The sequence below is a fragment of the Mercenaria mercenaria genome, chromosome 7, assembly GCF_021730395.1.
Source record: "Mercenaria mercenaria strain notata chromosome 7, MADL_Memer_1, whole genome shotgun sequence".
In the NCBI taxonomy this organism is placed as follows: domain Eukaryota; kingdom Metazoa; phylum Mollusca; class Bivalvia; order Venerida; family Veneridae; genus Mercenaria; species Mercenaria mercenaria.
This window is the reverse complement of record NC_069367.1, coordinates 87,783,689-87,810,943: the sequence shown is the minus strand read 5'-3', so window position 1 is coordinate 87,810,943 and position 27,255 is coordinate 87,783,689. Positions and strand designations below refer to the sequence as shown.

The 27,255-nt window shown below is 34.0% G+C and overlaps 1 protein-coding gene across 2 annotated transcripts in view; it reads left to right on the top strand.

The window, feature by feature from the left end:
• Positions 1 to 8,426, top strand: part of LOC123553731 (uncharacterized) — a 33,515-nt gene extending 25,089 nt beyond the window's left edge. For both annotated transcript variants that reach the window (XM_045343329.2, XM_053548872.1), the window contains exons 2-3: positions 5,636 to 5,718; positions 7,210 to 8,426. In XM_045343329.2, the coding sequence (XP_045199264.2) occupies positions 5,646 to 5,718; positions 7,210 to 7,439 (303 nt within the window). In that variant the 5' untranslated portion in view covers positions 5,636 to 5,645 and the 3' untranslated portion in view covers positions 7,440 to 8,426. The remainder of the gene's footprint in view (positions 1 to 5,635; positions 5,719 to 7,209) is intronic.
• Positions 8,427 to 27,255: the final 18,829 nt, after the last annotated feature.

Genomic DNA, 27,255 nt, shown 5'->3' with positions numbered 1-27,255 from the left:
TTTTTGTTACGAAAAACGGGATCCCAAAAAATGGTAAAAATTAAATGAAAATGTTTCGTAAAGCTATTTAAAATTCTTTTTGGGTTTTTTTTATATTGTTTTTTATGTTTTTTTATCCTTTAAAGTTTTAAAAAATTATTAATTTTCTAATTGATAATTAAATTAAATTTAAATTTAAAATGAAATTGTAAAATTAAAAGGATAAAAATCTCCTTTACCTACGTGTAAAAAAATTAAAAAATAAATCTTGTCACCCCTCCCTTTGCCTAAAACTTTCCTACTTTGAATTCCGGGAAATTCCAAAAACCAACTTTTTAGCTGGTCGGAGGTGTTCGGTTTTCGGAAATTACCTGTATATACAATAAAACCGCAAAAGGCCACACCGATGTTGAAGTTAAAAATAAAAAAATCATCTCCCCACTCGCCGACAAACCTTCTTTTCCCCGCATTGATACTGTTGTCTATTACCCCGTGGGTTTTGCACTTAAAATACCTCTAAGGTCCGGGTTTTTTTCGGTTAGCGAAAAAATTCCTTCCCGGTCTTTTAAATTTCCCCGTTCATACAAATGTAGACCCGTCAGTTCCTTTCAAAATGTATGGTAAGTCACTTAGGTTTTAAGCTTGCCAGGGAGAAGATATTGTTTTCCCTTTTGTGACTATCATGTATATACAAAAGATCGTTGGAAAAAGTGTTAAAACCCAAAATAAAAAACATCAAGAACTGGTACTTGGTCTTTTAAAAGTCAAAATACATTTAGCCTTTTATGGCGTTAAACATTAAAAGTTTGAAAAAACCGATGTTTGTTTTTGTATTGTGGAAAGTGAATTCAGTTATGTCATTTTAAACAAAACTTTTTTTTTAAAAAAAAAAAAACGAAAGAAAGAAAACATTTTGCATGGGGAAAGAGACGCAGAGTTGATTATTCATTTTTTTGAAAAATATTTTTTTCAATGGACAGGGGTAAAGATATCAAAACCCTGGCTAAAGGTTTTGGGGTTCGATCACTTCAAGATATACAAAAGTAGTTAAAAGGTCAATGTATCAGCAACTGTCCCTGGCATTCAGCTCAATGGGAAAATGGATTCTTTCACACCTGCGGCAATGGGTTTCCGTCGAGTGTGATTTTTTGCCCCAGTTCCCATAAAGGGGCTAGCAAACAGTGCAATTGAACACCGCAAAACAGATATGTGGCGGGTCTCCACGGTTTTTCCCAAATTTTGCACAACAATGAAAAAAAAAAAAAAAATAGTTTACCAACACCCTTTTTAAATTTTAAAAGGGGCGGGGTTGATCTTGTAGACCTCAAAGGGTTAAATAAGTTGTACCTTTTTCAGAAATTTTAAGTATAAATTAAATAAATAGAAAATTTTTAGTTATTAAACATTATGGGCTGAACATTTATTCCAGGGTTATTATCCAGAATTTTAAAAGTCGATTGTAATAATCCTGTTACTTTTCATCTGACGAAATCGTACCCGTTCCCCCCCCTTACAACGTACCAGACTGTATTCCCACTATGGTCATCAAATAAAAATATTAGGTTCTTCAAAAAATCATTATTTAAAATACACGCACGGCAATGTAAACACTAAAAAAACTATAGCATAAATAAAAAATATAGTCCCCAATTCAACATAATTTCTGAATAGGAATATTGTCTCGTTTTATCAGCAGTTTATTTTGAAATGAAGTCATTATGTGCAAAAGTAGCAACCATCTTTATTTTTGTTTCAGCTCAAAGCTTTTTAAAGTTAGCTATAGGTAACGTTTCCCCTCATTTTCAGTTACTCGATAGAACTTTGGATACCCTTGTTCTCGGGACACTCAGTGAATCGGGTGATCTAGCCAAGTTAACGGTTTTGTATGCCAGCGCCCACTGACGATGTGTCGTAGTAGTATTTTTTTTTTTTTGATTTAAAATTCGTTTGAGCCCCTCTGGGGCTGGAATTATAAGCTTTTTAACCCCTTTTTGTCCGTAAAATGTAGGCACCAAAAAGTTTGGATTGAATTTTTTCAATGGGGCGCCAAGCCAAAGTTCTGAAAAATCGAGCGGGAAATCCGATAACTTTTTTAATTTGGGGAGCCTAAACAAAAAATTTTTAAAACCGTTCTCAGGGCTGAGAGATAAAAAAATCCAATTTTTAAACCTTTAATCACAAAAGCGTAATAGGTAAGACAAGATGAAATTAAATAAAATTTATACCATAAATGGAATCTTTTTTAAAAAGCAGTTTTGGGGGGGCGAGTGTTATGTAAGTAAAAAAGTTTTTCCAGATATCACAAGCATGGTATGTTTTTTTTCAAAACTTCAGTTTTAACAAAAACCACGAACGGTGGATGACTGTCATTGAGTCCCCTTCCCGTTTTTTTTCGTTTTTCGGCCAAAAAAGAGTCGATCGGAAAAAATCTGAAATGAATAATTTGATTAACGCCCAATTCTCACATGTCAATTTAATGGGTTGTACATAAAGATAAAAGTAATAACGAAAAAAACGACAAAAATAATAATATAAAAATAATCAAAAATAACAGCCTTTTTTTAAAAAAAAAGTCATGACCCCAAAAAACCCTTCCCCTGAGGTCATTTACCCCTATTGCGAAAACCAGGCTTAAGCCTTACTGGGACGCCCAAAGGGCTGCTTACAGTTTTAAACCCCCCTGGTTAATGGTCCATCACGACTATTTTAAAAAAAAAAAAGAAATATAAAAACACTATCCTCCCCTGAGCCTGTACCAAAAAAACGTTTTTTAAAAAAAACTTTAAATCTCAAAGTCGAAATTTAAAACCTTTTACAAAAATTTTAAAAACTATGCCCGTTGTTTTCGCATATAAACAGTTTTCAAAAATTTTTTAAAAATGACCAGTCTCTGAAAAAAAGTTCCTAGTTTTTTAATGTGCAAGTATTTACTTTTTTAGTAGTTCTAACGGGGTTCATTCCACAGTTTTGGCAAAAATTTCAAACTTCTTCATTGAAATTTTTGCACTTGTTTTATGGAAACATCGCCCCTTCAAAATTTTTTGACTATTTAAAAACCCTTTTCTAAGGAATACTTTGTAAGCGGCTTAAATAATAGGTGCTCTGCCAACATGAAAAAGTACTTTTAACCAAATTATCTTTCATGGCAAACCCAAAGTAGGTCATACAATGCCCGTTTTAAAATTCAAAACGGATTTGTAACCCAAAAAAGTGAAACAACTTTCAAGTGATGAGTTAGTAAAAATTTTTTTAATGAACCGATTGGTGCAAACTATTAGAATTATTCCACCGTGGAATTTTAGCATTATCAAGTTCGTATCCTATAAAATGTATGACAGTAAACGTTCGTTTGAACGTCTTGTAGGAAAGACTACAACGTAAGCAATTTTGCGTTTGTGCAAATGAATCAATTTTACTACAAATACTTATGAACCAGTTAAAGGTTGTTTTTTTTTGCTAGTTGTGTCTTACAGAAGATTGTTTCCTCATAAAACATAACCAATAATCAAAACCAATTGTGAATTAAATTGGTGACCGTTGCCATTGTCGTTATGATTTTATTGTATTTTAATTGACAATAATTGTTATTGTTGTTTTATCAGTTTTACCGTAATCATTACAGTTATTACTATTGCTGTTCTAAAAATCAATATCACTAATATAAGAACAACAGTAAAAATGATAATGATAATAATGGTGTTGGAGATGCAGTCCTACAAATAAGAACTTTCTTTCCCAATTTACACTGCAGCGAAAGTAGAATTCGATATACCTTTTTATCACTGTCAGGATATTGATATTTTTTTGAGATGTGTAAACAAATGTTTGTGTGGTTTCTGCTCTGATAAGACTATCACAATAATAAACGATGTGAAAGCTCAAGATAACATGGGGGTAAGAAAACAATTCAATACTGAAAAGGAAGTATAAATAAGAAGAATCTTTAAAAAGATATTTGCAACAAGTTGTGAACTGACTGATCCATCTCAAAACATACTAGAAGAATAGGTAACAAAACAAAGCCAACGAGTGACGCGAGTATAGTAATGAAGTTAAAGCTCCATTTTAAACACGTACTTCGTTTACAGACTCAAATCCTGGTGAAGACCTGATGATGTTTTAATGTTATTATCAGACATGAAGTTTTATATCTAAGTAAACTTGCATGTATTTCGCTAGATTTTCTTGCGGACGCTATGACAAATTGTTGTAAAAATGATTCAATTACGAGTATTCTGTTCAGATTATCATGACAGGAAGTTAACGTAGCTGTAAACGTGCTATTGTAATGACTGGTTCAAAATATGTAGGGATAATACAATAATGGCTTTTGCAAGTTAGTATGCAACCAATATTTCAGTTAGAAAATGTTGTGATAAAGACTGCAACGATCGTAGAATGGAAACCATTTTTTTCTTAGAAATATGAAATAATAAGAGATTATGCCAGCCTAGTCCATAGCTACCTTATCTATTACTGGTCACCGTAAAGTAGTGACAAAAATGAATGGTGTCAAAATAATAAAATAAAAACCAAACAGAAGTTTGAGATATGATAGTGTCATCATAGTGACATTCTGTTTGAACTATTTCGACAACACACTCAGGTATTGTATATATGTAAAACATTTGTTCTAAAAATCATCTAAGACGCGAAATGTTTCCGCCTAACTGACATTTGCTTTTTAACTGTCATGTAATCAATGTATACCTTTGCCGTAATGTCTCGTTGATAGCACAATGCTTTGACATGTTTTGGCTTATCATACATACTATCGGAGTGATCTATGCTAACTGACTATCAACGCCAATCATACCAACTAACGAACCTGTACAGCGGGGTCAATAACTGCTCTCAAACACCTTTAGAATCGAGTAAATAGCATAGATCACAGTTCATACATTTTGTTTCTTTATGGTCTGGTTGTTCACTTTGTGTATGTATTTTGTGTAAATGACCATCCTTTACACATCCATACACAAACTACCAAAGGTTTTGCTTGTGAGAGGTTCTTGAAATGTGACTGTTCCTGCTGTTTGCTTGTCCTTGTTTAAACCTCATCGTTAAGTGAAAATATGTAAAAAATATTATGCACCTTTTTCATTTTGAAAGTTGCACTATACTGATGAAATATAATAACGGAAGACACGATCTGAGAATCTATACAGATTTCTTTCTGAGGTTCTCACACGGGTAGTTTCTCAATGATGGATATGAATCTTAATAAAACATCATGCCATGAAAACGAAAGGATAATGTACTTACGTTTTGTGAAACAATATGATTATCGCCGTACAATGCACATGAATGTCCACTGTCATAACGCAACAAGTAAACTTGAGTTTGACATATTTGTCACGGTATAGATATGTGTCACGGTATAGATCTATATGTGTCACGGTACAGATATGTGCCATTATAGATATGTGTCACGGTATAGATCTGTGTCACGGTTTGGATTTGTGTCACGGTATAGATCTGTGTCACGGTATAGATCTGTGTTACGGTGTCACGGTAGAGATCTGTGTCACGGTTCACGGTATAGATCTGTGTCACGGTGTCATGGTATAGATCTGTATCACGGTACAGATCTGTGTCACGGTTTAGATCTGTGTCACGGTATAGATCTGTATATGATCTTACTTTATATTTTCAGACTAATCAAGATGTTTGACAGTCTTATAGACAACCTGAATTCCGACAAATGGCAGGAGATAGATGCTTCGACAAAAGTTGAATGTAAGTACTTTCACTTGCAAATGGATACGCATTATGCTCTATGCAGATTAGGACAGGCCGGTTAAAATTGATCTTTAAAACAAATGTATTTTGAGATGGGTTGTCGGTTATGGAGAAGGGAGTGCAGGATGCTGATGAGGTTTACTAAAAGACAATTTCAAAATAGTTCACAGAAAGTAAAAACGATCCCTGTAACCTGGACCTTTGTGTATTTTTGAAATAAGAAACTTTCTCTAGTGGTACTTATTCATTGTATGAAGTTTGACAGCCATAGCTGTTATATCTAATGATTTATAATAGGGAAACCATATCAGTCTTCCAATTATTGTGGCCTTGGCCATTAACATATAGAGCCTGAAAACAATAGGGATCCTCCTCAAGTACTGCTATATTTAATATACTTTGTAACGTATAGTCCGGAAGCGTGAAAGTTACCAGAAATCGAGTCAGGTCCCTTTGACCATGACCTTTGAGCACCTGACCCCAAAATCAATAAGGACTTTCCATCATTGTATAAAGTTTTAAACCGTACTGTTGAACTTAGTGAATCAGAGGCCGGACACCATTTTCAGTATCTGGGTCACTGTGAGCTTTACCTTTGACCTATTGACCAAAATGGAATATAGGGTTTCTAAGTGTTGCTTAATCATTTCCTCAAGTGGTGCTTTGTCATCTCGTACAGTATGACAGCTGTAGCTAAAATACTGCATGACATATAGCCTGGAAATAAAAAACCCAGCAGAAATTAAGTGTTGAACCAGTGGATATCTTTGTCTTACAATTATTTGTGAAAATTGAAAGCCGTAGCTTTATATTTTGTCTAGAGTGTCTAGAAACCATTTTCAGTTTCAAATGTCACTGTGACCTTGATCTTTGACCTACTGCCCCCTCAAGTGGTGCTTAGTTATCCTGTAAAATTTGACAGCTGTAGCTACTGTACTTCCTGACTTAGTATCCGGAAACGAAAATGTTTACAAACAATGTACGGACATCACCATTTCCATAATATATATCCGCTTTTTGTTGTCTTTTTTTTTCAAAATGGGCGTCTAAAAAGTGTTCTTTAAACTATTAAATATAATAATTTATATGTTGTAAACTAAAATTTACAATCTGGAGTGTTTTCAGATAAGTATCAGAACGCTTTGGTATTAAAGCAGTGGACACGTAAATACATTCGGCACCTTTCGTTCAAGTACATATTTTCCGATGTAATTTTGACATTCTCCATTTGTTATGAAAATATGAATTTTCTGTCGCGGCAGAAAGATACCGAAATAACATACGAAGAACACGTGACCGCACCACGTGACCGCACAAACATCTTCGATTGCCATAAATGGTCAGCTGCTTTAAAACGTCGTCTTTACACTGTAACAATTTACTTGTTTACATGTAATTGTACCGTTTGTTGTACTACATGACAATCTTAATTCTATATGAGCCCTGAAAGGGTGTGTATTAATAGATCTGCATTACTTTCTTTTCCAGCTGAATGGAAAGAATATCATGTGAACCTTCACCATAAGCAATTGAACGATACAACAATTGGCTTAATGATAGCCGTAGATGACGGGGAACTTAAAAATGTAGAACTTAAAGACTGCTTGCCAAAGAAAGATGCACTTAAACAAATTGGTACCATAGAAATCAAACTGAATGCGGAGGAAACTGAAATAGTTGGATTAGATTTGAATGGAGACGTTGTTGTGAGAAAATGATTGAGCAATTGACTTTACAAGTGTACTGGTTTTACAAACGTACATTATGACTTTTCTTCATAAGCCATTCCCCTGTTGTAACAATGTTAATGCTTGAGTATGTTTTGATTTTTAAGATATGTTCACATCAATGTCCCGTTCCCCTAATAAATCATGAATGTATCAAACTGTTTGCTCTATATGTGTGATAGACTGTATCTATAATGGATTGAGACCATTCAGCCCTTACAACAGTATCCTGATATACATCGAGAGATAAAATACTTTTGTGAATGACTTGACAGTTTCTTTTTATTATAAATCAAACAAATAGTTCTCCAATCAATAACAGAAATATTCAAACTGGTTTATACTCAGTATTACCTGAAACTTTAAGATCAGTTCCGAGTAACCTATTTATCAAATATTTATTTCTAGACGTAGTGTTTGTTTTTTATGTTTTTTTTTCATTATCTTCATGTTTTAGATTTTGACTTCTTTTCGCAGTGACCTCATACATTTCATTGTCATTCGGATTATTGCTCAATTTAAAAGTTGTGTATCAGATTCACTTTAAAATATGAAAGAAAAAAAGAAACAAATCAAAATAAGTTGTGTAATTATATTGTTATGTACAATTTGGTGGTTGCATATTTTACGAGATCAATAGTTATACAATATTTTTTTTTTGCAAACAACCTTGGTATAAGTCACCATTCTCTTTCATTTGATACTTTCCATAAATAGGTATACCAGTTTGGAATAATGAAATCAAACTAATCACAAAGAAAAATGCAGGTATTTTACAAGCAAGATGTACAGATGTGCATCTTTCTACTTACAGATTCTACTTAATCCAATTCCTGTGATTGATTAAACTGAAAATGTATCTAATGGTAGCTTTGTAGACGCTGGGAAATGTACTTGCTTGTTTGAATCTTGTGTGAGGCGCAAATAAACTATATAAAGTGTTCAGTGTGTCCAATATATTAAACACATTCAAATTTGTTTAGATATCTTGTTTTTCCATGTCATGCTATTATGAATAAGTCACTGAAAAAGTGTAAGTTAGATACGCAAAGAAAGAAAAAAAAAATGTTTACATGAATTAGAAATGACACCTTTAACCAGTTTAAACACTCCAATGATGTTGTTTACCACTTACCTTCCACGACAGTGCCATGCCGTGTTCCTTGCTTTGTTTATGTTTACTTTGTCTTGGTATTTCTGTACAATGACCCTTTAGAATTATTGAATGCAACGAATTAAAGAAATATCAGACTCTGTTTCAAAAGAGTTTGTTCATTAGAGGAAAAGAAATATGCGACACATGTCATACCCCAAAGCACTGGTATAATCGGAATTGTGTAATACAGTATTATTAAATGGACTTCATGATCCCCAAGTAACAGAATAATCTAATTGTGGCATGACGATTTAAGACTGCAGTTCTTAAGTTAAAGTGACTGTAAAAGATTTTCTAAACGCATAAATATGAAAATGTTTATTCAGGAAGAACTTTGTCCTAATTGCTGTTTCCAAAACGCGGTTATTTTTGTTGCACATCAGTATACTACGTTACCTATAGCATGTACGACGTTTGCGGATGATGGTTTTGTTAAGGCTTGTTGCTCCTCTGTAACTCATTATTCCTTCCTTTGGAAAATAAGCAAATCATGAAAATACATTACACAGAATAACATTCACAGAAATTTCACTTACGTGTTTTTTTTCGAGGTAAATAGTTAAACAATTTTACTGATGTAACATGGTTGTTAGTGACCACAAATTCTTTTTCACGAATCAAATAATTAAATTTCATAATGGCATATACGCCACACTCGCAAACCCCCAATTTTATAGTTTTTAATTTAAACTACAACGCTTACAAGGCATTACGGAAATATTAATTATGATTATTTTTACTTATTGTACAGATGCAATTTGATAGCTTAGCATCAATAATATGTAATATTAGTACGAACAAATTGTTGTCTTACGCATGTCTTTTAGACATACTGAACCAAAGCAAAAAGTATAACAACTGAACAATGTGAAATAGGTAAAATATAGAGGAAAATGTTTTCAGAAGAAAAAAGGTAAAAACATGTTTCAGAAAAAACATCAGTAAAAAACGCAGCATATACGGTTCGAACCAATATTCCTGTTGTAATCTTAAGACTGGAAAACCTTCCTATCAACCTCGCCAGTGGCTTGATCACAATGATTGTTTGTTTGTTTTGTTGGGTTTAACATCGCATCGTCACAATAATATGTCATATAGTAATTTTCAAGTTCTGATGTGGAGAAAGACCCAAGGTGCCCCTCCGTACATTATTTCATCACTGTTGGGTACCTGGGTAGAACCACCGACCTCTGCACAATGCAAAACATGAATGTACTTCATGATGCCAAAAGATCACAGAATTTGATAACATCAAGACCTTGTATTTGGAGAATATATATTCATTATTATTGTTTAATTTCCACAGAAAGGTTGATATACATGTAAAGTTTCATCTTCACTGAAAACTAATCCTTATAATGTTTCAGTTTACATTCGTTATACCACTAGATACAAAGCATATGTAGGTTATATTGGAGTCACGCATGTCCATTTCTTTGGTCCGTCCGTAGTTTCCGCTTCATTTCTTCTTTACCAGTGGGAAGATTTGGATAAACCTAGTCTCAGAGTCTGACCTCAACAATATTGTTTATTTCGATTTGAAGATTTTCATAAAACTAATATGAATTTTTAATCTCATCAAGACTATAAAATATAGGCATTTTGATATGCCTTTTGTCTCAAGAGTTGAATATTCAATTTATTTAAAGAAGCCAAAAACAAAAGTTTACGATTTTGACTGGACTAGTGATATTAAAGTTCCGTATGTCAATATAAGAAGAGAGCCACAATGGTACTAGATTGCTCACTTGAGTTTTACAGACTGCTTGAACATACCTCTTTGCACAAGGTACACTGCCTTGCTAAAAAATAGCAAGTGTAAATAATGCATAATAACTGATAATAAGGGATTAATAATTAACAGGCAATAAAACACTTGCAGATCAATGATCTCCCGCTGGGTAGACTGTGGAAAATTGTGATACTGTTTACCCTACTTTTCTTAATTTACTTCCACATTTATGTTGTATGTTTTCAGTTCTTACTGTGAATATAGTAAAAATATCATTATAACTTTTCCCCATAAGAAACTATAGATACATGCAGCATGTGTAAAATTTAGTTAAAACATGAAAATTAAAGAAAATTTGTTTTACATGTATGATCAAAATAGCATTCACTGGTTATTTGTAGAGCCATAACTATAATTACTGTTTATAATGTCCGATTTCTACATACAAAAACAAACATTCTTCTTGAACGCAGAGAATGTTTCAAACGAAATTGTTGTAGGTTTAACACGCATTTAAATGGTGTAGAACAAAGCAATATCATAAACAAATATTTTCAGGCGACAGTTTACAGTTTCGACTTGCTATTTTCATTAAAATATGTCCTAATTTTATTGTTCTAAACACTCTGAATCAACAAGGCAAATATCATGTAAAAACGACATCTTTCTCTCTGGGTAGGACAAGCCTAGATTTAGCCATTTTTACAGGGCGAAATGTAACATTAATGTAGATATTTTCCATTTAAAAACAGATGTAGGCAATAATTTCATGACAGAACTTTTTTTGTTTTCAACAAAAAATTCAACATATGCTTTCCCAGATTTTCACTGAAAGGACGAGTTAACTATAAGGCGTAAGTGTGTGAGTAATAACAGAATAACCTACGGCATACGCTTCGATTGGACGACAGCAAAAGATAAGATAAATGCCGCATTCCAGTCCCCGCATCAGTTGTTCCAGGTTCTGGTTGTACAACACTAATTATCTCAAAGATGTACAATTTTAAAATTGTACATCTTTCACATTCAGACAGTATTCCACTCCAATATAAATCACAGAGATTTACCTAGTAAACATAGTGCATCAGGTACTGAAAAGAATGTAACCATTAATAATAAAAAATAATATTTATGTATAAAATATATTTATGTACCATGAATTTGATCACGCATGACACAAATGAGCCACGTTATGAGAAAACCAACATAGTGGCTCTGCGACCAGCATGGATCCAGACCAGCCTGTGCATCCGCGCAGTCTGGTCAGGATCAATTAGAGAACCCGTTAGCGAACAGCATGGACCAGACTGCGCGGATGCTGGTCGGAAACGCACTATCTTGGTTTTCTCATGGCGCGGCTCAAATCATTTAACTTTTCAGTGTCATCATTTTTCCATTATGCATTGGAGCCATTTTATATTCAGATTTGTGTTTATTTTTTGAGCAATTGTTTCTGGTATTTCATTCACTTGCCTCTTATCAACTAATTATTTACCAATTTGTTGCTTGTCAACGTGGGTGGTACGTAAGGCAAAACTTACGAAATAGAACATGTCCTTATCTGTAAGTCAAGACTTAAGATTTACGAAATCAAGGAATAGCATCGTACACACGACAATATTTGGCTGTACATCTTAAATTTAATTGGTGTTGTACAATAAAAACCTACCGTCTGTTGAGGGCTTAATTCTTTCCAAAATATTTTTGTTATCATCAACGTATAGGACTAGTTTATGTATTGTTCAGAATATCTTTACTGGTATTCATGTCAGTGCGCAGTCAGAAACAGCAGAAAAAGTAGTGTCAGTTTTTGGCGGGAATTTGGCAGTCGTGTAGTATTGCGCACAGATATAGCGTCAAAAAGAACGCTCGCGGATATATTTCTTGATAAAGTACATAACGTTTATTACGTCTCTGGCTTACAATCTGTCAACGGCTTATCACATTTTGGTAAGACTTTAATTTTAATTCTTTAGATTTGTAAAATATATGTTGAGTCATTTATATCATTTTTTTTTTCAAATCTCAAACTTTCACTGTCTGCTTTTGATAGCAGTAAAATGTTAATACCAACATACCTAATACAATGTATTTATGATACTAGGCAGTTGAGAATTTTCGCGTGTACTTTCAGATAAACAATTTCTAAGTTTTGATAGAATATGAAGATTTTATAATATTTGATGGAAAAGCATGCTATGCAACCGGATTAGCAGTGAATAAAATGTACAAAAGATATAGTTTAACCGGTACTTCTTTGTTCTTTTTACTCACACTTTTCTTAATTGCAAGACAAGTGGATATTTAAATATAAAAAAAACTATTTCCGTTAAAAGTATTTTTCTACACTTTACTTCATCTGAAGTAGAAAGTTAATATTTCCTCAACAAGCTTTTTCTGTCGCGACAGACCTAGTTGCATTTATATTTTTTTTATCAGCGATAAATTTGCGGCTATTAGTTTTTCTACCTTTTCGGACTTTATGATACGCATATGCTGCAGTTTTATTGTTCAAGTAAGGTTTCTGTTGGCCTCACACGGGTAAAATGATACCAGACTATTACCAAAACATGAATATAATTCCAGACTATTACCAAAACATGAATATAATTCCAGACTATTACCAAAACATGAATACATTGCTACAGTATAGTTTTGACGTCTTTATGTTTTAGTAAAAACGAAATTATCTTTAATTAAAATGTATAGCAAGCCGGTACAGTGACAGTATAACTCAAGATTTGCGCTGCAATCTCAATTAAAACACAGCTGAACCTATTTCTCAAAATTGCACATTTCTTTGACAGCAACCAATCATAACGAAACAAAATGCAAAAATATTGAATAAGATAATTGAATAATAGTACAAGTTGGCAGGTGTGATATGCAGCGCCAACTGCAGCCATTGTTTAACTATTTACTATAGCAATAAGCGACTACAATTATTTCCTGCTACACTCAGAAAGTATATGAATAACGAGGGAATTCTGTCTAGTTTATTGTCTAAGATACAATCAGGGCTTATCAAGAACAAGTCAGCACTGAACATTTACGACGGGCTTAATTGGGAAAAATAAGATAGGTTTGTATGTATCGTTATGTTGCAGAAAGCACTTAATCTTTGACAAAAAACAAGAAAAAAAAAACGGTACAAGACAGAGGTAATTCATGTTTTTTTCTTTTTGTTTCAAACTCAACGATAATAAGCCGACACTGTAGGTACCATACTTCCTGTCGGCTGGAAATAAATAATATCAAACAGAAAATAGGCGTTGAAGAGGTGTTTAATCATTCCCAGTTAGCTCTAATATCAAACGTTCTTCATTTAATTTAGATATATTAAGCCAGGCCTAATTTCAGAGAAAAGTTCTCGTAACGGTAACAGTAAAGGGTTATAAATAAAGTCACCATTTAGTATTTTCGTATTAATCAAAAACAGAATAGAACATACATTAGGCCTAATCAAATTAAAAAGTTGTTCATCGGATTTGCCGCACGTGTATTTTCAGAAAAACAAAAACATTTTTCTTTTTGTTTTCGGCTTGCGCTTGCCCCATTGAAAAAAATCAATCCAAAAATTTTTGGTGCGCTACTTTTTACGGACGTAAAAGTGTATAAATGCTTATAATTCCAGTCCCAGATTTTTCTCAAATGGATTTTAATCAAAATAAATACATACTACGCACACATCGTCTATAATAAGTCATAACACTTTTATTTAGTTGCATTCAATTTATTTCCCCTTTATGCAGTTACGCCATTTTCTTCAAATGTTTACCAAATTTCTTGCTACAAAAATCGATTTATTTCATTGAAAACTGGATGAAGAAAAACATACTAATTTATTTGATATCATCAATCTACATTATTTTGGTAAGGGTAAATACTTATTGTTGCATATCACTTTTCTGTTTTCTGTTTTTACTGTCCAAATGATCAGCATTTGCATACGAAAGATGGTGGGTAAGGAATTTACATTATGAGTTGTTTTCAGAACAGTTTCGATTTTCAAATTTTCTAATCATTTTGTAGACTAATGTTAATGCACGTTAACTTCCATTTCAGACCTTAATTGAGACTTTGTTTCAACAAATTTAATATGTTATGAAAATTTAAAGTTAGAAAAAGAGCTGTACATAAGACATCATCTCGATTTTTCTGAATCAGAGCTTTGCCAGTAAAAGGGGCATAATAGTCAGAAGCTTTGAAAGTAACAGAGCTATTGGTCATTATATAAAACTGAATTAAAAATATTCTATGTTAAAAAGGGGCATAACTCTGTCTAGATTCAGACTTAAGAGTATTGTTTCTCCTGGTGTAGACATTGACAGTAAATAACTATTCAAAGTTTCAAATCAAAAGCTTTAATAGACCTAGTAACACTCACAGAGATATCTGATGTATCAAAAGCTTTGTAAAGTCAGCTTAAAATGCTACAGTTTCATAGCAGTAAATATTCAAGTCACATATGTATGTGATAAGTATGGTGTAAGGTTATGAATTATTGTTTATTACATATTTTCTAACAGCATTTTCAAAAGCATGCATTATTTGATTACAGTGTACTGACAATGTTATTACCTTTTTTAACGAGTTCGCTTTGTTGTGTGTCTGCAGGTCAGATTTTCTCAATCCCCGGGGATTTCTCAAAAACCAAAAAAAAAAAAAATTAATTATTTTTTCGCTCGCCGCCTCATTTTTTTTACAAAAAAAAAATCCGATGAGCAAATTATCAATTTGGTGTGGACTTAAGTTCAGTTACTATTATTATATAGTATAATACAGAGTTTTTTTTACAATGAAAACAATTGGAAAGAAAATGAAATTGGAGAAAACTGTATTGCAGGGTTTAGCGCGAAATTCTGCTGTATTATGTAAGATCCACACATAAGCTTGTTTTTTCCGCTGATAAAGTGAGCATCAAATTTGATAGAATCTAGCAGTTTTTCTATAGATCTATATAAACACTCTTTTTTGGTATCTAGACGGCTGAATTTAAAATGGAAAAAAACATATTAAAAATCTTTTTTAATTAAGAAATAATATATACATCGTTTAGTAATTTGTCGCTGAATAATATCATTGTTTGGAGTTCAGATGCGTAGGAATTATATCACATCACGACGGTGCAACCCGAGCGGTATAGTTCTACGCGTCTGAACGACAAACAATGATTTTATTCAACAGCAAAGCACTAAATGAAGTACATTTTTCGATTCTAACACGTTACCGAGGATTTTTAAGGTCATCCTTGACGTCATTCATTAAATATTTGCCTGTTTTCCTTTGGTTTTTTTTACAACAGTCCGCTACGCCGTTCGACGCTATGACGTAATAATTCTGACGTCAGAAAAATGAATTGTTGTATAATAAACAGTATTCAGCCTTTTTTGTATAATATGAAAATAAATCGGGTCGTGCTAGAATGGTTATTGATCGCGGCGCCGCGATCATATTGAATAGGTGAAGTATATGCGCGCTGGGGAAAATATTTCATGGTGGACCTGTGAATTCTTTACTTATGGGTGAAACAGGTCTCATAAGCGTAAATACGACTAGCTTCTACTGATTATAAAACATACCGTACGATTTGTTGTGAATTGTACTTTTAGTAGTTCAACCGCCACCCTTGTTTAAGAGCAACATTTAAAAAACACGATTTTTTTTCATCCTCAAGTAATAAGTAAGTAGACTCGCCCAGTTTAATCAATAACCAATAATTGACCGACCCCTCTGGTACAGTATCTAGACGCATAATCTAACTCTATACATAGAGCGCCTACTTCACCCGATTTACATTCGGAACATTTTCACGCGTTTCGGGCTTTATCGTATGTTTAACATGGGATTTTTTAACCGTCCAAAGATGTTGGAAATGTTTGCCTCATTGTTTATTTTTTTTTTAATAAAAATGTTACTGCTTTCATTGTCTACCACTTTTTTCCACCCTTGCCTGAAAAAACAGTAATGAGTTTGTACACTGTTCCGACAATTGTGCTCTGTTGAAATTTAACCAAACACAAGTTTACCTGCATAAACTGAAAGCATGATATATCACCATGCGCGGATCCAGAAGGAGGGGGGGGGGGGGGGGGGGGGCCGGGGGGGTCCGGACCCCCTCTGGAAAATCTTTAAAAAAAGGAAAGAAGACAAGAAGGAAAGAAAATGTTTTTCGAAAAAGGCAACATTAGGACTGCATGTAAAGTATATGCGGCTGCTGCTACATACGACCCCGACATAATTCATATTATTTATCTAAAAGCAATAAGAATTTTACCTTCAAGAAAGCTTGATTTTATCATTTTCCCAAATTTAACAGGTTAGTCCATAAAACTGTCCCAGAATGCAAAAAATGAAGTGCTAAATTTCAAAATTTCCAGGGTGGGGGGGGGGGGGGGGGGGCAGGGGATCGGACCCCCTCTGAGAAAATTGGCTGTGCCCGTGCATGGTCACTATACCTGTCCAGTACTGGACATTATGGTAAACGCTTCTTTCCTGCACAAATGACAATTTCGCAACTTCTGTCCGGTTTGTACAAATTTCTGGCCGCGATAAACCATTTGACTTGTTCTAATATGACTAGCAATGCTTAAATCATCACAACGATATTATATATAGAAATAGCGCTTTCATCAAATATTTTACTTGTCACATTGCATAACTGTCTTGATTAATTCACACATATACTGAGTTGGTTATTCAGTTTGCAGAATACTGGAATAATACGCCATCATTTTCACTAAAGCTGAACCTTTCCGCAAAACTTGTAACAATGTCCAGTCCTGGCGTGTATAAACAAAGGAGCGTGACGACCTACCATGTGGCACCATGCATGCGCGAACAAACGTTCTATCATACTTGATCTAAATTTTACTATAAAAGGCATATTAGAATCTGCGCTCTCGTGAAATTATTACGCCCGACGTTTAACCGCCCATCATGTATAAATAGTGTAAAAACAGGCCTAGGGTTGCTATAATTTTTTCTTAAATAAAAACAAATCATTTTTTATGCCCCCACTTTGGGTGTGGGGGGTGGGAGGAGCATATAGATTTGCCTTGTCCGTCCGGCCGTCCGTCCTTCCGAGAATGTTGTGTCGCGCCTAGCTCCAAAAGTACTGACGTAGTCACAAAACTTTACAGGAATGTTGGTCAGAATGTGTAGTTGTGCACCTGGGATTTCGCGTCCGGATTCATTCAGTCATGTAGAAGTTATGGCCCCTGACTGTAAAAACTGGTCATTTTAATGTTGTGTCGCGCCTAGCTCCAAAAGTATATGACATAGAGTCACAAAACTTTACAGGAATGTTGGTCAGCATGTGTAGTTGTGCACCTGGGGTTTCGCGTCCGGATTCATCCGGTCATATAGGAGCTATGGCCCCTGACTTAGTAAAAAATTGGTCATTTTAATGTTGTGTCGCGCATAGCTCCAAAAGTATTTGACCTAGAGTCACCAAAGTTTACAGGAATGTTGGTCAGCATGTGCAGTTGTGCACCTGGGGTTTCGCGTCCGGATTCATTCAGTCTTGTAGGAGTTATAACCCCTGACTTAGTTAAAAATTGGTCATTTTAATGTTGTGTCGTGCGTAGCTCCAAAAGAGTTACCAAAGTTTACATGAATGTTGGTCAGCATGTGCAGTTGTGCACCTGGGGTTTCGCGTCCGGATTCATTCAGTCTTGTAGGAGTTATGGCCCCTGACTTAGTTAAAAAATGGTCATTTTAATGTTGTGTTGTGCGTAGCTCCAAAAGTATTTGAGTCACCAAAGTTTACAGGAATGTTGGTCAGCATGTGCAGTTGTGCACCTGAGGTTTCGCGTCCGGATTCATTCAGTATTGTAGGAGTTATGGCCCCTGACCTGGGAAAAAATTGTCATTTTAATGTCATGTAGTGGGGGCATCTGTGTCCCATTTTAATGAAAATTGAAGATGTTCCTATTACCACCATTCTAAATGTTCCTATTGCTACGATTTATCATGATAGTTTTAAAATTCAAAATGTTTCAAACACCACAACAGAGATATTTTGACAAATAAAGATGTTCCTATTACATGAACCGGCGGTAAAATGTAAATGATATTGTTCTACTTTACGGAAAAGATGAATAATACAAAAGAGCTTTTGTTATGATTCTGAATACCACCCAAAATGAGAAGATTTTAAAAGACATTTTTAAAACACAATTTTGAACCAGTTCTCATGGGCTGAGAGAGAAAAAAAATCCAATTTAATCCTTTAGTTATAATAGCGTAATAGGTAAGACAAGATGAAAATAAAAGTAAAATTATTATAACATAAGTGGAATCAGTTGTTTTAAAATGTGAAGTTTTGGTGGGCTATGTAGATCTATGTAAATGTAAAACGTTTTGCCAGATATCACAAGCATGGCATATGTATATTTTTTCTAATACTTTCAGTTATAGACAGACATACGAACGAGTGGATGACTGTCATTGAGTCCCCTTCACATTTTTGTTCGTTTCTCGGCCAAACGAGAGTCGATCGGATAAAAAATACTGAAATTGAATAATTTGATTAAACGCCTAATTCTATACAATGTCATATTGAATGGCGTTGTACATAATGAGAATAGTAATAACAGTAATAATAACGACAATAATAATAATGATAATAATAATAACAATAATAACAGCCTTATTTAAACAAAAAGTCATGACCGCACCCTTCCCCCTGAGGTCATTTTACCCCTATTGCGAATACCAGTGCTTAGAGCCTTACATGGTACACCCAGACGGGCCGCATATACAGCTTCAATCCCCCTGGTTAATGGTGCCATCACAGACTATTTGAAAAAAAGATATACTACACACTACCCTACCAATAGAGCCTATACCAACAAGTACGTTTAATTAAACAAACCTTGAAATCATCAATGTCGAAATTTAAAACCTTTTACAAAAATTTAAAAACTATGACCTGTTGTTATCGCATATAAAACAGTTATCAAAAAATTTAAAACAATGACACGAAGTCTCTGAAATACAGAGTCTTAAGTTCTTTTTACTGTGTCAAGTGATTTACTTTTGCATAGTTCTAACGGCAGTTCATTCCACAGTTTTGGACCAGTAGTACAGAAACTTCTATCATTGAATGTTTTGCACTTGTTGTATGGAACAACATAACGACATTCAGAATTTTCTGACTATCTCAAACCTTGTCTACTAGGAATATACTTTGTAAGCAGTTCTGTTAAATATATAGGTGCTCTGCCAATCATGAAAGAAAGTATCTTGAACTCAATTCATGCTTTCACTGGCAACCAATGTAGGTCATACAATGCCTGTTTATAACTGTCAACTCGGATTTGTAACCCAAAAATGTGAAACATACTTTCAAGTGATGAGTGTAGTAAAGATTTTTTTAATGAACCGACAGGTGCAAACTATTAGAATTATTCCACCGTGGAATTTTAGCATTATCAAGTTCGTATCCTATAAAATGTTTGACAGTGAACGTTAGTTTGAACGTCTTGTAGGAAAGGCTAAAACGTAAGCAATTTTGCGTTTGTGCAAATGAATCAATTTTACTACAAATACTTATGAACGAGTTAAAGGTTCTTTTTCTGCTAGTTGTGTCTTACAGAACCTTGTTTCCTCATAAAACATAACCAATAATCAAAACCAATTGTGAATTAAATTGATGACCGTTGCCATTGTCGTTATGATTTTATTGTATTTTTATTGACAATAATTGTTATTGTTTTATCAGTATTACCGTAATCATTACAGTTATTATTATTGCTGTTCTAAAATCAATATCACTAATATAAGGACAACAGTAAAAATGATAATGATAATAATGGTGTTGGGGATGAAGTCCTACAAATAAGAACTTTCTTTCCCAGCTTACACAGCAGCGAAAGTAGAATTCGATATACGTTTTTATCACTGTCAGAATACTGATATTTTTTTGAGATGTGTAAACAAAAGTTTGTGTGGTTTCTGCTCTGATAAGACTATCACAATAATAAACGATGTGAAAGCTCAAGATAACCTGGGGGTAAGAAAACAATTCAAAACTGAAAAGAAAGTGTAAACAAGAAGAATCTTTAAAAAGATATTTGCAACAAGTTGTGAACTGACTGATCCATCTCAAAACATACTAGTGGAATAAGTAATAAAACAAAGCCAACGAGTGACGCGAGTATAGTAATGAATTTAAAGCTCCATTTTAAACACGGACTTCCTTTACAGATTCAAATCCTGGTGAAGACCTGATGATGTTTTAATGTTATTATCAGACATGAAGTTTTATATCTAAGTAAACTTGTATGTATTTCGCTAGATTTTCCTGCGGACGCTATGACAAATTGTTGTAGAAATGATTCAATTACGAGTATTCTGTTCAGATTATCATGACAGGAAGTTAACGTAGCTGTAAATGTGCTATTGCAATGGCTGGGTCAAAATATGTAGTGATAATACAATAATGGCTTTTGCAAGTTAGTATGCAAACAATATTTCAGTTAGAAAATATTGTGATAAAGACTACAACGATCGTAGAATGGAAACCATTTTTTTCTTAGAAATATGAAATAATAAGAGATTATGCCAGCCTAGTCCGGAGCTACCATATCTATTACTGGTCACCGTAAAGTAGTGACAAAAATGAATGGTGTAAATATAATAAAATAAAAACCAAACAGAAGTTTGAGATATGATAGTGTCACCATAGTGACATTCTGTTTGAAATATTTCGACAACACAGGTATTGTATATATGTAAACATTTGTTCTAAAAATCTAAGACGCGAAATGTTTCCGCCTAACTGACATTTGCTTTGAAACTGTCATGTAATCAATGTATACCTTTGCCGTAATGTCACATATTGCGCCCGAAAGTCTATGAAAAGCGATTTGTGTTGTAAGACTAAACATAGTTGGTGCCACGAATTTGACATTTGCTTTGAAACAATTTACAGCTTTGGTATGAGATAAATGGGTAGCTTTGTTGTGAAGTTGTATCTTACGTCTCGTTGATAGCACAATGCTTTGACATGTTTTGGCTTATCATACATACTATCGGAGTGATCTATGCTAACTGACTATCAACGCCAATCATACCAACCAACGAACCTGTACAGCGGGGTCAATAACTGCTCTCAAACGCCTTTAGAAACGAGTAAATATCATAGATCACAGTTCATATATTTATCTATTTTGTTTCTTTATGGTCTGGTTGTTCACTTTGTGTATGTATTTTGTGTAAATGACCATCCTTTACACATCCATACACAAACTACCAAAGGTTTTGCTTGTGAGAGGTTCTTGAAATGTGACTGTTCCTGCTGTTTGCTTGTCATTGTTTAAACCTCATCGTTAAGTGAAAATATGTAAAAAATATTATGCACCTTTTTCATTTTGAAAGTTGCACTATACTGATGAAATATAATAACGGAAGACACGATCTGAGAATCTATACAGATTTCTTTCTGAGGTTCCCACACGGGTAGTTTCTCAGTGGTGAATATGAAACTTAATAAAACATCAAGCCATGACAAAGAAAGGATAATGTACTTACGTTTTGTGAAACAATATGATTATCGCCGTACCATGCACATGAACGTCCGCTGTCATAACGCAACAAGTAAAATTGAGTTTGACGTATGTGTCACGATATAGATCTATATGTGTCACGGTATAGATATGTGCCATTATAGATATATGTCACGGTATAGATATGTGACACGGTATAGATCTGTGTCACGGTTTGGATTTGTGTCACGGTAAAGATCTATGTCACGGTATAGATCTGTGTCACAGTGTCCCGGTACAGATCTGTGTCACGGTATAGATCTGTGTCACGGTGTCACGGTATAGATCTTTGTCACGGTATAGATCTGTATATGATCTTACTTTATATTTTCAGACTACTCAAGATGTTTGACAGTCTTATAGACAACCTGAATTCCGACAAATGGCAGGAGATAGATGCTTCGACAAAAGTTGAATGTAAGTACTATCACTTGCAAATGGATACGCATTTTGCTCTATGCAGATTAGGACAGGCCGGTTAAAATGGATCTTTAAAACAAATGTATTTTGAGATGGGTTGTAGGTTATGGAGAAGGGAGTGCAGGAAGACAATTTCAAGATAGTTCACAGAAAGTAAAAACGATCCCTGTAACCTAGACCTTTGTGTATTTTTGAAATAAGAAACTTTCCCTAGTGGTACTTATTCATTGTATGAAGTTTGACAGCCATAGCTGTTATATCTAATGATTTATAATATGGAAACCATTTCAGTCTTCCAATTATTGTGGCCTGGCCATTAACATATGGAGCCTGAAAACAATAGGGATCCTCCTCAAGTACTGCTATTTTTAATATACTTTGTGACTTATAGTCACAGTTACCAGAATTCGAATCAGGTCCCTTTGACCATGACCTTTGAGCACCTGACCCCAAAATCAGTAAGGACTTTCCATCATTGTATAAAGTTTTAAACCGTACTGTTGAACTTAATGAATCAGAGTCCGGACACCATTTCCAGTATCTGGGTCACTGTGAGCTTTACCTTTGACCTATTGACCAAATGGAATATATAGTTTCTAAGTGTTACTTAATCATTTCTTCAAGTAGTGCTTTGTCATCTCGTAAAGTATGACAGCTGTAGCTTAAATACTACATGACATATAGCCTGGAAAAAAAAACACAGCAGAAATTAAGTGTTGAACCAGTGGATATCTTTCTCTTACGGTACTCAATTATTTGTGAAAATTGAAAGCCGTAGCTTTATATTTTGTGAGTGTCCAGAAACCATTTTCAGTCTAAAATGTCACTGTGACCTTGATCTTTGACCTACTGCCCCCTCCAGTGGTGCTTAGTTATCCTGAAAAATTTGACAGCTTTAGCGACTTAGGGTCCGGAAACGAAAATGTTTACAAACAATGAACGGATATCACCATTTCCATAATATATATCCGCTTTTTTGTTGTCTTTTTTTCAAAATGGGCGTCTAAAAAGTGTTCTTTAATTAAACTATTAAATATAATAATTTATAATTATGTTGTAAACTAAAATGTATCAGAACGCTTTGGTATTAAAGCAGTGGACACGTAAATACATTCGGCACCTTTCGTTCGAGTACATATTTTCCGTATGCAATTTTGACATTCTCCGTTTGTTATGAAAATACGAATTTTCTGTCGCGGCAGAAAGATACCGAAATAACATACGAAGAACACGTGACCGCACCACGTGACCGCACAAACATCTTCGATTGCCATAAATGGTCAGCTGCTTTAAAACGTCGTCTTTACACTGTAACTATTTACTTGTTTACATGTAATTGTACCGTTTGTTGTATTACATGACAATCTTAATTCTATATGAGCCCTGAAAGGGTGTGTATTAATAGATCTGCATCACTTTCTTTTCCAGCTGAATGGAAAGAGTATCATGTGAACCTTCATCATAAGCAATTGAACGATACAACAATTGGCTTAATGATAGCCGTGGATGACGGTGATCTAATAAAGGTAGAACTTAAAGACTGCTTGCCAAAGAAAGATGCACTTAAGCAAATTGGTACCATAGAAATCAAACTGAATGCGGAGGAAACTGAAATAGTTGGATTAGATTTGAATGGAGACGTTGTTGTGAGAAAGTGATTAAGCAACTGACTTTACAAGTGTACTGGTTTTACAAACGTACATTATGACTTTACTTCATAAGCCATTCCCCTGTTGTAACAATGTTAATGCTTGAGTATGTTTTGATTATTAAGATATGTTCACATCAATGTCCCGTTCCCCCTTATAAATCCTGAATGTATCAAACTGTTTGCTCTATATGTGTGGTAGACTGTATCTTTAATGGATTGAGACCATTCAGCCCTTACTACAGTATTCTGATATACATCAAGAGATAAAATACTTTTGTGAATGTCTTGACAGTTTCGTTTTATTATAAATCAAACAAATAGTTATCCAAGCAATAACAGAAATACATGTATTCAAACTGGTTTATACTCAGTATTACCTGAAACTTTAAGATCAGTTCCGAATAACCTATTTATCAAATATTTATTTCTAGACGTAGTGTTTGTTTTTATGGTTTTTTTCATTATCTTCATGTTTTAGATTTTGACTTTTTTTCGCAGTGACCTCATACATTTCATTGTCATTCGGATTATTGCTCAATTTAAAAGTTGTGTATCAGATTCACTTTAAAATATGAAAGAAAAAAAAAGAAACAAATCAAAATAAGTTGTGTAATGATATTGTTATGTGCAATTTGGAGGTTGCATATTTTACGAGATCAATAGTTATACAATATATTTTGCAAACAACCTTGGTATAAGTCACCATTCTCTTTCATTTAATACTTTCCATAAATAGGCATACCAGTTTGGAATAATGAAATCAAACTAATCAAAAAGAATAATGTAGGAGAATTGATGCAGGTATTTTCAAGCAAGATGTACAGATATGCTTCTTTCTACTTACAGATTTTACTTAATCCAATTTTTGTGATTGATTAAACTGAAAATGTATCTAATGGTAGCTTTGTAGACGCTGGGAAATGTACTTGCTTGTTTGAATCTTGTGTGAGGCGCAAATAAACTATATAAAGTGTTCAGTGTGTCCAATATATTAAACACATTCAAATTTGTTTAGATATCTTGTTTTTCCATGTCATGCTATTATGAATATGGATGTGTGAATCTATTTCACTGAAAAAGTGTAAGTTAGATACGCCAAGAAAGAAAAAAAAATGTTAACATGAATTAGAAATGACACAAAGTTCCTGACTTTGATTCTGTCGTGGAATTTCATATAGATTAAACCGGTCGCACACTAAGCCTCCGGAAACGTTAACCAGAGCGTAATAGCAGCTTCTACTATAATCAGGTATGTTCGCTTAAACAGTTGATTTGTCGTTTACGAGTGAAGTCTGGTGTACACCTTTAACCAGTTTAAACACTCCAATGATGTTGTTTACCACTGACCTTCCACGACAGTGCCATACCGTGTTCCTTGCTTTGTTTATGTTGTTTTAATGTTTACTTTTTCTTGGTATTTCTGTACAATGACCCTATAGAATTATTGAATGCAACGAATTAAAGAAATATCAGACTCTGCTTGAAAGAGTTTGTTCATTAGAGGAAAAGAAATATGCGACGCACGTCATGCCCCAAAGCACCGGTATAATCGGAGTTGTGTAATACAGTATAATTAAATGGACTTCATGATCCTCAAGTAACAGAATAATCTAAGCGTGGCATGGCGATTTAAGACTGCTACTCTTAAGGTAAAGCGACTATAAAATAAAGTCTTTTAAACGTTTAAATATGAAAATGTTGATTCAGGAAGAACTTTGTCCTATTTGCTGTTTCGAAAATCCGGTTACTTTTTGTTGTACATCAGTATACCACGTTACCTATAGCATCTACGGCGTTTACGGATGATAGTTTTGTTAAGGATGGTTTTGTTAAGGCTTGTTGCTCCTCTGTAACTCATCATTCCTTCCTTTGGAAAATAAAACAGATCATGAAAATACCTTACACAGAATAACATACACAGCAATTTCATTTACGTGTTGTTTTTTTCCGAGGTAAATAATTAAACAATTTTAATGATGTTATATGGTTGTTAGTGACCGCAGATTCTTTTTCACGAATCAAATAATTATATTTCATAATGGCATATAGACCATACTCGAAAACCCCTGATTTTTTAGTTTTAATTTAAACTACAACGCTTAAAAGGCGTTACGGAAATATTTATTATGATTTTTTTCTATTTATTGTACAGATGCAATTCGGTAGTTTAACATCAATGATATACATAATTAGTACGTACAAATGTTTGTCTTACGCATGTTTTTTAGACATACTGAATCATAGCAAGAAGAGTAACAACTGAACAATGCGAAATAGGTAAAATATAGAGGAAAAATGTTTGCAGAAGGAAAAAGGTAAAAACACAGGTCTCAGAAAAAAACAAACATCAGTATAAACGCAGCATATACGGTTCGAACCAATACTCGTGTTGTAATCTTTAGTATGGAAAATCTCCCTATCGACTACGCCAGTGGCCTGACCACAATGATTGTTTGTTTGTTTTGTTGGGTTTAACATCGCACCGTCACAATAATATGTCATATAGCAATTTTCAAGCTATGATGGTGGAGGAAGACCCCAGGTGCCCCTCCGTACTGTTGGGTACCTGGGAAGAACCTCCGACTTGATGATGCCAAAAGATCACAGAATTTGATAACACCAAGACCTAGTATTTGGAGAATACATATTCATAATTGTTGTCTAATTTCCAAAGAAAGGTTGATATACATGTAAAGTTTCATCTTGATTGGAAACTAGTCCGTATAATGTTTCAGTGTACTTCGTTATAATCGTATTATACCACTAGATACAAAGTATATTTGGGTTATATTGGAGTCACGCATATCCATTCTTTGGTCCGTCTGTCGTGTCCGCTTCATAATTTCTTTACCGCTGGGAAGATTTGGATAAACTTAGTCTCAGAGTCTGACCTCATCAATATTTTTTAAATCGGTTTGAATATTTTCATAAAACTAATATGAATTTTTAATCTCACTAATATAAATGTAAAGTTTCATCTTGATTGAAAACTAGTCCGTATACTGTTTCAGTGTACATACGTTATAATCTTAATATACCAGTAGATACAAAGTATATGTGGATTATATTGGAGTCACACATGTCTTCTTTGGTCCGTCCGTCGTTTCCGCTTCATATCTTCTTCATCGCTGGGAAGATTTGGATAAACTTAGTCTCAGAGCCTGACCTCATTAATACTGTTTAAATCGATTTGAAGATTTTCATAAAACTATTATTATTTTTAATCTCACCAAGACTATAAAATATAGGCATTAAATATGACTTTTGTCTCAAGAGTTGAATATTCAATTTTTCAA